The 13,620-nt window shown below is 34.0% G+C and overlaps 1 protein-coding gene across 5 annotated transcripts in view; it reads left to right on the forward strand.

The window, feature by feature from the left end:
• Window positions 1-13,620, forward strand: part of LOC123671970 (supervillin-like) — a 220,884-nt gene that overhangs the window by 127,303 nt on the left and 79,961 nt on the right. For 3 of the 5 annotated variants that reach the window (XM_045605893.1, XM_045605892.1, XM_045605896.1), the window contains exon 2: window positions 12,590-12,945. In XM_045605893.1, coding sequence (XP_045461849.1) covers window positions 12,670-12,945 — 276 coding nt within the window. In that variant the 5' untranslated portion in view covers window positions 12,590-12,669. Of the gene's footprint in view, window positions 1-12,570; window positions 12,946-13,620 lie in introns of all 5 variants that reach the window. The other 2 variants (XM_045605895.1, XM_045605894.1) reach the window with 1 other exon arrangement.

Raw genomic sequence — 13,620 nt, forward strand, 5'->3', positions numbered from 1 at the left:
CGCCTAAATTCAGACATCAACATTGCTACAAAAAATATACCTACTCAAAAAAAATTACTTTGGTAAAAAAAGTTATTGCATTTTTCTAAAGAAGGCTCTTGCGACAATGAAAATTCCCCTGAAACTCATCGATGCTTCATGCAGTTTGTAATGTTGACGTCCTTATCTCGGAAGACAGGTTTCGATATTCTCAGAATTGAAGATAAAACAGCCAACATTATGAATAACGATTCGGGTTCTCAGAACAAGAGGTCGAGTACCTTCAAAACATTCCTTATTGGGTTTTATCCCATCAAACTTTACATGAACATACCCCTCGTTCAATAATCGTGAAATTTGTTCATTTCCTGCTGACTTATTTCGAGATTGTTCTTGGAAAAAAGAATACATCGTGATAATGTTTTTCATTCATTCTATCGACAGCGATCATTAAACGAAAATGTTCCATATATAATTTTTCTATATAACAAAACTACCTAGTGCAAATTAGTCAATGAATTTATTCTTTCGACTTCAAAATCAAATAGGGTGTTTCGAAAATAATATCGTTCCGCGAATGAATAATACAATCAAAACGCATACTTAGGTAAGAATCAACATTAGTTCTAATCGCAAAAATAGAAATTCGAAAATCATCTCTTCTATATTTAATTTCGTAGGTTATTCCATCAAAACGGTGATTTCTAATGAAATTCGGCATGAACCCTGAATTCTTGAGATTTTTTTTTCGATATTCTTCTTGAATTTTGGTTTCGATAACGCAATTATTATGAAATATGCCATGGTACCGTAAATTATTATTTCATTTCTGAATGCAAAATTTCATCTCCATCAAATTTGTAGTGTTGTAATTACGTATCAGGAAAATTTTGAACGACTATATTCACGGAACCTTAACACCTTTTCTATTGGTCAATTTTAATAAACGGAACAAGTATTTCAGAATAAGAAAGTATAACTCAGAAAAGAAGAATTGAATTTCAGAATAGTTGATTCAATTTCAGTAAAACTAATTGGAAATTAGGAGATTAGGAATTGGAATTCAGAAAAACCAAATTGGAATTTATAATATTCAATTGAATTTCAAAAACAACAAATTATATTTCAGAAAGGGAGAATTGTATTTCAGTGGTTATCAATTCAATACCAGATAATGCAATATGTAAACAGTAGCTACCGAATGTGAGTTATATGGCTATTCATTTTTATTAATTCTAACATGTACATGTCACCTATTCTAAATCACAATTACGTATTTCTGAATTCCAAATTAGCAAATCTCAATTTATATTCTGAAATCAATTTTTTCTTTTCTGATGAACGTAGATATTGTTAATCTGAAATACAAATTACCGTTTCTGAATATAATGTTCTTTTTCTGAATTTTAAATTCCCTTTTCTGAATAACAACTTCCAATTCTGAATAACAGTTTCGATCTTCTTCAATCTATTTTGTTTTGCTCAATTACATTATACGCTTTCTGAATTACAATTGGATCTTTCGAAAAGGTGTAGTCATAATTCACATAATTCTTTCGATGACATTGGGGTTAGAATTTACTTTTTGTAGCATATCTACAACGATCTTTACCTTTTGGCAGCAGTCTAACGCCAAAATGTTAAAACGTTTCATGCCCTTACAATCTTTTGAAATGGTATGGGTGTATTTATGTGTGTGTGAGAGAGATATAGATTTTTTAGGGGTTAATTCCCTTAGACTCAAACGACGATTTTCAGGTACCTAACATATCCCTTATTTTATAGATGTTAGATTCAGTTGAAGTCGTTGTTATAATGGTATAGTATCAATTTTTTTCTAGAACTCCTTTAAATAAATCAAATAGGTAATAATTGAACAAAAATTTCCCCGTGAATACGGAGTCACATACCTGAGAATGTAGTTTCAAAAAGGCGATTGACTTTGATAATGATTAAATAACCTTATTTTACGATCTGTAGAATATGAAGTTCAACATGTATGGACAACTTCCAACTACAGACAATTAATTTACAACACATCAAGGATTAAAAAAAAATTCGAATATGACCAAGCCAAATTTAATTCCAAACTATTGAATTTGAATCCAAGAGATACTTTCATTTTGGGCAAGATTGTATTCGACTTGTGGTTAGACTTTCATTTTAAGTTTGAAATGTTTCAAATATTCTCTCTACTTGAAATTCAAATTGAAAACATTTTCGTTATTTCATTCGACGAGACATTTCAAAGTTTGTTATTGGAAACACGATATATCCTCATAACAAAAGACGATGCAATCGAGATGCCAAGATTTCCCACGCCCTATCAAAAACAAAACCAAGCGACGAGGCATATTTTCGTCCTGTAAATTCGTGAATGAAATCAGGAATAATATTTCCAGTAGTAAAGCAAACAAGGGCGTAGATCTTTTTTCTCTTGGGGGGGTAATCGAAAAAAATTTTTTTAAACGTTTACTCATATCTGTAATGTGATAAAAAAGATTGATAACAAAGTTAGAACCAAATTACTCGAAATAATTTTTATTACCAATACGGTTGTTCTTACCTTATACTGGATGTTCCTAAATTAGAGTTATGGAGGAAAATGAGAGATTCCTTGGATAGTTTTAGAAATGAAAAGTCCCCTGAATATAATCCCGCAAACGCTTTGTTTTCGAGATATGAGGTGTTTCTAGTGTGTCGTACTTTTTAGCGATGATCAGTTTATCAATTCTTTATTAATCTTCTCCGCAGAGTGGGTAAATAAGTACCAAAACTTATAAGTAATTCATTCATTACAGCTTACTAGCTGAATCTTCATAATAATTTGGATTTTTCTGAGGAATACTAGAGAGTTGATTGAAATAATTTTTTCAAAATTGATAGCAGATACGATAAAACTATAACAAACCAAAAAGTGTCGTATTGGACCTGAGTTTTTTTTACATTTTTTGAATTACCAGCGGAAAGAATCAGGCACCCTTCCATAAAAAATATCACCCTATGCAAAATTAGCATATGACATGATGAAAACTAAAATTGGAATATCTATGGTCAATTCAAATTAATTATCTTGTGAAGGGAAGGTTCTATGAGTAGAAAAACTTGAACTTTAACACCTGTATCTCAAAAACAAAGTGTTTGGGGACTCATGTTATAGGACTTTTTTTTAAATGATCCAAGAAATATATCATTTTCATTTGTACCTCCAATTTAGGTACACCGTGTAGATATAGTTAATTCAAAGCTGATGTCTTAATAAATAAATTGCAAATTGAATGGAGCACGAAATGGTACAACACATCCCACACGATTTTTCTATGCGAATTAATCAGCTCAGTTCTTTGATGACTACACTATTGATATTATGTGACGAGAATGATACAAAAAACCGAAAACAACGGGTAAGTGTATACCGATGACGGATGCAAAGTTAACAGATGGGTAATAAGAGGCCGAGAAAGCGGAGAGATAAAGGAAAATAATAAACCTCGGACAAAGACGTGTCTGTAGTGCGATAAAAGTACTCATCTTGAAAGCGATAATAAACTCTTAAACCGTAAAAGGGTCCAATTTTTTACTGCCGTGTGGATTTTGAAGAAAAGTAAAATGATTATTGGTTCATCTGATGGAAAAATGTTCGTTCTTCGTCTTTGCGAAAATTCGCGATTTGGTAATTCGGAAATCTTGGGGGGTAATAACCCACAGTACCCCCTATTTCTACGCCCTTGAAAGCAAACGACTCCCTTAAACATTCTAATAAACATGATCGTCGTTCCTTCATCGGAAGTCGAACGAGTAGGATTTATGGGTAGTTTCTATAGGCATGTTTTTGAAGCATAACATTTTCGAGTTCCCTAAATATAGGAAGGAAAAGTAATAGAATAGGGACTGAATCAAATGCGTTTGTTGTGCTCGGGTAACGGGGACATCTCCGATTCTTTTCAGCATTATCTATTCCATTTATTTATGAATGCAGCTGAACCAGAATACACATCCTATTTGTTTTATCGGACGAAGGTCGGAAAAGTGACCTCATTATTGAAACATATGCATATTTTGTGTAGGTAGAACGGATTGGAATATGTATAGAAACGAATAGTTTATAATACGTTTAGAAACTGATAGGATAGTTTCGGAAAAATAATAGGAATGTGTTCATTTGCCCATTCATACTTGAAATCTAGTAATCCTTCAGATAGCTTCATATGTAAACAATGGTGATCTGCACCTATCTAGATAAAAACTCCGCGCAATGTTGTTCTTGTAGGAGAATAGGTATTCTTTGTTCAACGACTAATAAGCCGATAGTGATTTTTAATTTTTAGAGTTGAATATTTGTTTGTTCGTTATTCAATAAACTCACGAAATAGCTTCGGAAATATTTTTATATTTTTCTTTTAGATGAAAGTTGAAGTTTTTCTCAAATTCATTGGATCTTTTCTTACAAGTTTAATATATTGGAAATTTCTCGACTGTTTCTTTTTTTCTCGGTTCCTGTTTCACTATTTTGCTATTGGGTGCAAAGAGTGCGTTACCTAAGTTTGCAATGAAATGTTAACCATATAAACATAATCTCTGAAAAAAATACAAAAAAAATTTGAGAAAAGCGCTGACCTGGCGTCAAGAGCTTTCGAGTGGATACCACAGAACAGAATATAGATACAATCTATGGGATGGATTCATTATGTCATTTTTGTTGGTTGGTTAAGCTAAATGGGGGGTTCAGATGATACGATATTTCACGTATGCAAACTAAACTTCAATTAAGTCAGATCCATTTCTACGGATGATTACACCCATGACTGGCTTGGATTTTTCATGGGTCTATTAATCCGATCAGCATAAAATTTTGTACACAGTTTGAAATCTTAATTGTTCATCTCCATGCAAAATTTTAACGCAGATGTATATGTTTTAAAAAAATATTACCTTTTTATATATTTTTCCTGAAATAAATAGAATAGTGTGATTTAAATGATGCAATAAACAAGAAATCGATACAAATAGTTTTAAGGTTATAAGGAAAACAATATTTCAAACATCCATATTCAAAGTACCCCTAGTCGGATTCTGCTCATGAACGAGCTAGAAGGGGTATTCGAGATCCGAACCTACCCTGCAAATTTGAAATTTCTAGTCTGTTCAAATAAGTCAATTCTCATCATTCAACTGAATTTTTTTATGAAGAAAGAATCCGTAATATATTTCATCGTAACTTCCATTTGAAGCACGCACCTATTTTCAGACATATTCATTTGGAACTGCATACTTCGGCATTGATATATTTTCTTCTCAGAAGAGTAAAAAATACGTAAGTAAAATATTCCCTCCAAACATATTCCAAAAATAATCTCTACAAATGAAACCTACAGGAATTATCTATTAAGTTTGAAGTTATCATATCTCATTTAAATTAATTTGAAGATTAATTGATAAGAGTAGTTTTTCCTCCACGATTTCGTGCCAACTATTGTGGCCTAATGAACAATTCCTATCAATTTCATCTGCATGGAATCAAGATGTTGAATTGGACACCTCCACAGGTTCAACATTTTTATTTTTTCTTGGTAACTATTCAAAAAAATAAACCTAACTAAACTTTACAAGAAGTATTTATTATGTGTTGCTGCGTTTTTAACGGAAGTTATGATATAATATTTGAATTTCTATACACTGGTGAAATCATCATACCGATCCACAATATTGGCTTTCTTGCTTCTCCAATTCCTGGAACCTTCAGGGAACCAGAATTAGCTTTCTTGTGGTAGCTTTGGTAACCTGCTTCCTCCCGAATAGGTTGGTTCAATGATAATAATCAATCCGAATTCTCAAAATAAATTTCATTCGGTAAATATTAAATTAATTTAATATTAATTAAGGTAGAGGTGTTAGACGAGGTGACACCATCTCACCTAAACTTTTCACTCTAGCCTTGGAAAATGTGATAAAAAGGTAGCTTGGGATCGGAAAGGACTGAAAATCGATGAGGCGTATCTCAATCATTTGACATTTGCAGACGACATCGTACTGATAAGCACAGACATCCATGAATTGAAATCGTGCTACACGAAATGAAAAGTCAAAGAAAATAGGACTAAAGATGAATCTTGACAGAACGAAGATAATGAGTCATAGTCAGCAAGATATCACTATAGGTAACATAAGCATAGATAAGGTGGAACAATATGTATATTTGGGGCATATGATTAAAAATGGAAAAGAAAATCAAATATTGGAAATTGGGCAGCCTTCGGCAAACTGAGTTTCATCTTTAAGGACAAAAATATTCTTCAACATTTAAAACGCAAAACCTACGACAGTTGTATATTACCAGTGGCAACATATGGTCTAGAAACTATGGCAATAACGAAAAAAGTGTCAGAACAACTGAGAGTAACTCAAAGGGCCATGGACAGGATTATGCTGAGTCTAAACTTGAGGGATAGAATTCCGAACACCGAAATACGAAAAAAGACCATAATAACTTACATCATGAGTAGAATAGCGAAACTTAAGTGGCAGTGGGTGGCACATGTAACAAGGCAGAGTGTGGAGAGATGGTCACACAAAGTGACGTTTTAGAGACCTCGAGAGGCGAAAAGAAGCATAGGAAGACCGAGAAAAAGATGGATAGACGACATTGTCGATATAGCCGGCGAGCAATGGATGAGAACAGCAAAAGACAGAGAAGCATGGAAAAAACTGGAAGAGGCCAATGTCCGACATTGAATGAAAGAGGGCTGAGGAAGAAGATATTAAATTGCTATCAGGCCACTCATAACTCAACCTGAATTCTCGAATCAAATTTCATCTTTCTCATACCCCGGTAGAATAAAGTAAAAGGTATAAAGATTCCGGATGTTTGAAGTTCGCGTATATGCAACAAGCACCCTCTATCCGGAAGAGCTGAAGTAGATTTGGGATCATGTCCTGAACTGAACACATACCCATACCACACCTAACAAATTTCATTAAGAGGGAATACCACCTCGTGACTACTCAGTTCAAAACGAAATTATAGATTTTTTCATCTTACAACCACCGATTTTGATTGGGAACCATGTTTGGACATAAATAAATCCTCATCTTCATCAGAGGAGCATTTATTCGTGTCAAAATATGGTTTCCAATCAACACCATCATCATCGTCGTCATCGTCTTCAAATTCAAAATCTGAACCAATCTCGTCCAAAAGTTCGAATAAATCATCAGAATTATCAGCCAATCCATTAAGATCGACTTTTTCAGTTCGTTCTGTGAAAAAAATAAAGAAATGTGAATTGGTAATGCCCAACATTACGGCTATTCATTTTTTAATGGTTCACTCCTGACCCTCAAAAATGTGTTACTCTTTCAAAAGTAGTATGTGAAGTAATTATTCAACTTCTATTATTAAATATAAAAATGAAACTATGGAGCATCCTCAACAATTTTGCATTGTTTTAAATACAAAAAAAAAATTTTCAATTTGTGCCTCCTTCTTGATGCCATTTCCAACAGGGACGCGAACACACACAACTTCACAGTGTCTGGAATAAACATAAATACCGACTTCCTAGTAAAATGCATACGCAATACTGTTGACAGAAACACTCACAATTATGTGATGCGGGATCAAACCCATAATAACTTTATTTTCACTTTTATATCCATTGAAAATAAGACACTCACAATTGTGAGGTATACGTAAGCGTAAGCGTAAGGGATACATTGTGGGAAGTAAATATTTTTAAATTTTTAATTTGCGATGAAAAAAAAAGAAAAAGTCCTGCTAACTTCTCGTTTTTCGCGAAAGAATTGATGATATGTACAATGTTCAGAGCACTGATATACACTAGTGGAACAAATTAAAGGATCAAAATAAAATTTGAAATTTTTAGCGGTTTTTGAAATGGCTGTATTTTCGATAACAATGGTCTTATCTCAATTTGAAAAAAAACTTTTTTAAGCTTGAAGTTTATAGTTTAGAGATCTCACGATGAAAAAACTTTTCATGCAACGTGTATGCTCAATCCTAATGAATACAGTATCTGAAATTTCTGCGAAATTTTTTCAGTTTTCATTTTTGGCATACAGACTTGTAAATTTTTTTCCAACTTAACCTGGATGAGATAACTTGTTCATTCAGTTCCAATATTCTTCTTTAAAAATTTCGATGCGAGCATTTCTCGCTGAAATATCGAACTTTGAATTTAAAAGGACTTTTTTGTCTTTAACCATCAATTTCTCACCAATCTATGATTGCACAGAAAATTTAAGGGATGTTTTGAAATGTTGAATGAATGCTCTACAAGAAGTAGCTATTGGATTTATGGAAATTATTTCGTTTCGTTCTCTACATTAATTTGAGAAGTTAATAAAAAAAAAAGCTTTCGGAGGCTTTTTGGATAATCAAGGGCTGAATTGAAAATATCGAAAAAACCATCAATGTTTACAGTTCAATAACACCATAAAAATCCCAGAGAATTTTAATTCAATCCATTGAGCGGTTTTTTGTTGCATTCGATCGAATATTTAAAAAATTAAAGGATTTCGAATCATTCCAAAGGTGGTCTCAAAACTTCGCTTTACCTTCGGTAGACTGGAAAGTAATATTTCGGAATTAATTAGTTAAATCTTCCGAACGAATCGTTCCATTGAATTTTCTCCTGAATCGCTGCTCTATTCAGAAACACATAGGTACTGCTGCTGCTCAGAAAATAGGCTGTATGGGTTTGAATGTGTATTATTCATCTCTGTTGACTCTTATACTGAACTGAGATTATGGCTGCATGTCATATCTTCAATGAATAAGGTTTCGTGAGTTTCAGTTAGCAATATCCTAATTAATGCTTTTCAGGATACATATGCCACTTGAAATCAGCGTTTTCATATTGGACTAGCTGATCTTGAATGTAATAAATAGCGGATAACTTGTTGAATGATTTCATGGGCCACTGGGTGTGTTCTTCATTACGCCAGGCATTCACATTAGTGGTGCAACAGCCGCTTATCAGTCGTTGTCACTTCCGCAGTTGCATCCTGTTATTTGCGGTTTTTATGTATTGTTGTTTAGATGCGTATTTAGCATTGGAATATAGTTTTGAGGGACAGAAACGGTGGATAGAACCAATATATTTTATATGAGCGTAGGTAGAGCTACATACAGGGTGATTCATTAGGTCGTTTAAAGATAAAAAGTTTCTACGAATATATGTCCGGAGTTTCTTCGTTTCCGTGATTGAAGTTCAAAAAAATGGTTTGAATTTATAAATTATCGTGAATTTTCTTGAACAAATTTGATTGAAATTTGGTAAAGCTAATTGAAGTAATATTATTAAGCTTATTTAGCCCTAACTAGATGGAAACTTGGGTCCAGTGGCGTCTCACTGGGCACAACAGCCAACAATATTAAGGTATGAAAGTACGGCTCTGACTTTTTTGTGATTAGTTAATTTATCAAGATTGATTTGAAAATAAAGCTTGTTTTCTCCTGATTTTTCTTCATATCTAGCTTCGTTTTTGAGAAAAAAAATTGAAGCCACTTTACTGCATATCATGAACACCTTCTTTGCGGACAAAGCATAATAAGGTGTTTTTTTTCTCGAAAACGAAACTTGATATGCAGAAAACACATGAAACCGAAAAGTTGTATTTTTAGTTGTTTAATAAAAAAAAAAGAAAGACTAAAAAAATATTTCGATATTTCATGCATACCTACCGTTTTTTTTTTAATTCAACGTATTGTACCTCAGAAAGGAAATTAAAACGACAAAAGTTCCGTATCGTAGTAAGGAATCAACCTGTATATGTATAACAATGGTTTCTGGTAAGCATCTTCTATCCAATTTTATGAAGTTTCAAAGCTTACTCATGTTATACCTTACAACTGAGGAATATGAAATATGATAGAAACATCAACAAGTTGCATCATATGAAAAAACATATTCAGATTTTATGGGTTTTTATTAACGCTGCATGTTTCAGGTATTTTGCGGTTTTAAAACATTATTCCGAAATTTTATTATGAAAATAGATTTGAAAATGTTTTAAATTACATCATATGAACGGAAGGAAATATTACATAATGAATTCTGCAATCATATACGCAGTTTATTACAAGTTGTGAACTAACTATATCTCTATAAGCCAAGCTCATTAGGGACGTGAACCTGGAAAAGACAGATGCGATTTCACCGGATTTACAGAAACCGAAGTCGAAATCGAAGTTTTCAAATGTAATGTATCGGAACTGAAATCGGAAGCAGATATCTTTTAAGTTTTAAAATAAAACGAACATAAACATAATTTTGTCTCTTTAATCTTATTGAAAAATAATTTAGATTGATTATTCAAACAATTATTAGAGAAAATGGCCTGTCAAATTGGCTGAATTTTTGATATGTTATGAGTTCAAGTCACAAGTCATTCCAAACAAAAAGTTTCAATCTAGAATAAAAAAATATTTATGAATCCTAATCTACACCTCATTCTATATCACATTCGAAAAATATACGGAGTGTTTCAAAACAAAGCGAAAGATATATTCGAAATGTTCCGGACTGACGGAACTGGAAAAGCCTTTCGTATGGAAACATTTACAACCCAAACATGATATTATTGAAATCGGATAAGAATTGAAAAAGGCTGTGATAAGAATTTGTGGTCACACATACCGCCTCATAGATAGGCGGACAAGAAACCAATGTTGTTCACAATAGCCTGAAATTAATTTTGTTTACGGAAATTTTCAAATCCAACTCTAAAAATTGTTTTCAACTCTTAAGCAACCACAAAGGTTATGCTACCTTCAGTAGCATTTATTAATATTCATTTGACTTACTTTACTTTGTAGGTACTAAATACGTTCGATATTTTGTGTGTGGCTGTATTACAATTTAGAGTTTTAATGAAAAATTCCATCGAAATGAAAAAACCTAATATTTCGGTAAAAACAGAGCCGATCGAGTCGAAATAGATACGTGTAAATGTATACTAATTATTTCAAGCTTAATGCAAAATTTTATATTGATCGCGTCACTAAAACCATAGAAGTTTCAAGCAGTATAGAGAAAAAAATTACGCAATATATCCATAAAAACAGATCCGGCCAGGTTTGTATATAAAAAAAATCACTCGAAGTTTCATGTCGAAATGCACACATGAAGGAATGAGTGCTAAAATGCACTCTTATACCAATTTTTTCGTCTCAAATAATTCGGGACATATAAGGAAAAAATGTTGCCAATATCATAATTGGATAATCATAACGCAATATATTATGGCTCCGGGAATTACACTTCTGAGCTTGTATATTGCAATTCCCGCAAACCACACGCGTAGGCATTCAAGGCTGGCCTTGATTTTAAAGCTACTTGGCTTGATTTCAATTCAACTCAAGTCAAGTATTTATTTATCAAGTACTTGGATCATATGAAGCTCCTTGATTTTTAGCAGTTTTATTGTGTAGTGCCACATCAATAAAAAAATATGAAATGAGAAGAAACCTTGCAAAAAACACTTTTATTTATTAAACTTATTGTATAAAAGAACCGAAAGTATCTTTTTTTTTTTGCAATAGAAACATAAATTAAATCACTATAATGAGTGTATATGAAAAACGTACAGCCATTTTTCCAATCCAATCTTCTAGGAATTCCGATTTCTTGGAAAAAGTAGAAAATGCCACCCTCCAATATCTGCCCTCTAGAGCTTGCCCTGCGGCTTCAAGTTCTTCTGTTAATTTTATAAAACGCTTGAACATTTTGTTTTTTTTTTCGATGACTGAGTAAAACAATTGGATGATGCGGATGAACCATTATTTTAAATTCGAATGCGCCCATGCCCAACCCTAGTCAATTTGATATAAAAATCATCTGTGAAATTAAATAGAATTATTTAATACATAGGTACTTCTAGGAATTCGGATTTCTCGGAAAAAGTAGAAAAGGCCGCCCTCTAATATTTGCCGCTTCGGCGAAATTCGTTTTTTTTTCTCTGTCAAAAAAATTAATTCTTAGTTTTTTATATAACTACATATGTATATGTAAGTGTAGTTTTTCAAACCTATATTTTCAATGTGGCTCCAGCTTTTAGATTTCTGAAACAACCAAAATCTGCCAATAGATTTCATAGAAATGTGAAAAAACTATTAATTAAGTCCCACTGGCGAATGCTTCAGTCTCTCGGCGCTCGAGGAATCCCCTCATTTAGTCTAAGCGCGAACGAGATTGCAGAAACTCAGAAAGCTCAAGTAATATCAAGTAGCTTGGTATCAAGTCAAGCTCAAGTATGTAATTTTTCACGAGCTTGATTTTCAAGTCGAGTAGTTGGTTGAAATGTCAATCTACTTGGCTTGTTGAATCCCTACAAACGCGACCCCACTTGATACCCATTTCACACTTCAACATAATCTAAACGGTGGATTCGAGGTCTAGGGAATTTTTCATTTGTGCAGTCACGAACTCGAAGATCTTACATTTTCATCTATAAAGGAATCACAAAGCTTCATTCTAAATTCGATACATTCGGGAGTAATAAACTGTTGTGACGAATTATGAATTTATTTGTCCCGATTTTTTATGATTAACAAAGTTTCTTTCCTTCCAGTTGAGTGCTTCGAGATCAGTCACACCATCACATCAATGGAAAATTTCAACGCCAACAGATGCCAGCAACCACATCGACAACTCGAGAGCGAAATGAACAATGTCTGATCGTAACCAGCGAGAGGATTCGAGGGCTAATCGGATAGCCCGCTACAAGGAGGAAAGGCGCCAACAGCTCAGTTCGCAGATCCAGGCCAGGCTTGCCGGAGAAAATCCGAAGAGTCAGCCGTCGTCGGAATCGCCGAATGGGCTGAGGGAAAGGCCGACCCCAGATGGACCTAGGACTACGCGGACTTCGAGACTCCGGGCGGCGGCAGCCGTTGCCACCGATAATGGATCCCCCAAAAGTCCGGGAATACCAGAGAAGTCTTGGGAGGTATGTTATTGTGCAGATTTGATTCCGAGACTTGTTCTTAAGAGCCTAAGCTTATTGAGATCCACGGAGAAAGCATTGTGTGCTTATACATTAACGCGCTTCGTGGCGCGCATTCGCCACTTAGTCTAAGAGCCAGTGGACAGCACACCACACATATTTTAGGAAAGCCCAAAATTTCCTCAGTGAGTCTACTGTACCTACCGACATCTTCAGGGAGTGTCCTTTGTTTGGCGATCTAAGGATCACCCACAGTCTTGTTGTTCTCGAGTCTCCGGGTCTCAGATTGACCGATTTCTGTTCGGTCCGGGATAATGTTGGGTCTCTGTCTTCTTTTGCCGCTGATTCCATCCGTCGCCTTAATTCCTGGCACGCGGCTTAATCTGGGGGTTTCCCTGGGACGGCAATGATGATTATATTATACAGGGTGAGTCTTTGACTTGTACATATATTTCAACCGAAGATTCCTGAGGTCAAAAGAAACACTTTTTTCCTTTATAGTTTTTTCCGATTCGGCCCGGTTACAAAGATACAGGCTGTTGAAAATCGATAAAAAAATGTGATTTTCAGCTATATCTCGTAAATGGTTCTATTGAAGGAAATGATTTTTGGAATATAGCTTTTCCTTGATGTGATACATCTTCTCCAAACACAAGATTCCCTACACATCTTTCAGTT

This window comes from Harmonia axyridis, chromosome 2, assembly GCF_914767665.1.
Source record: "Harmonia axyridis chromosome 2, icHarAxyr1.1, whole genome shotgun sequence".
Taxonomy (NCBI): Eukaryota; Metazoa; Arthropoda; class Insecta; order Coleoptera; family Coccinellidae; genus Harmonia; species Harmonia axyridis.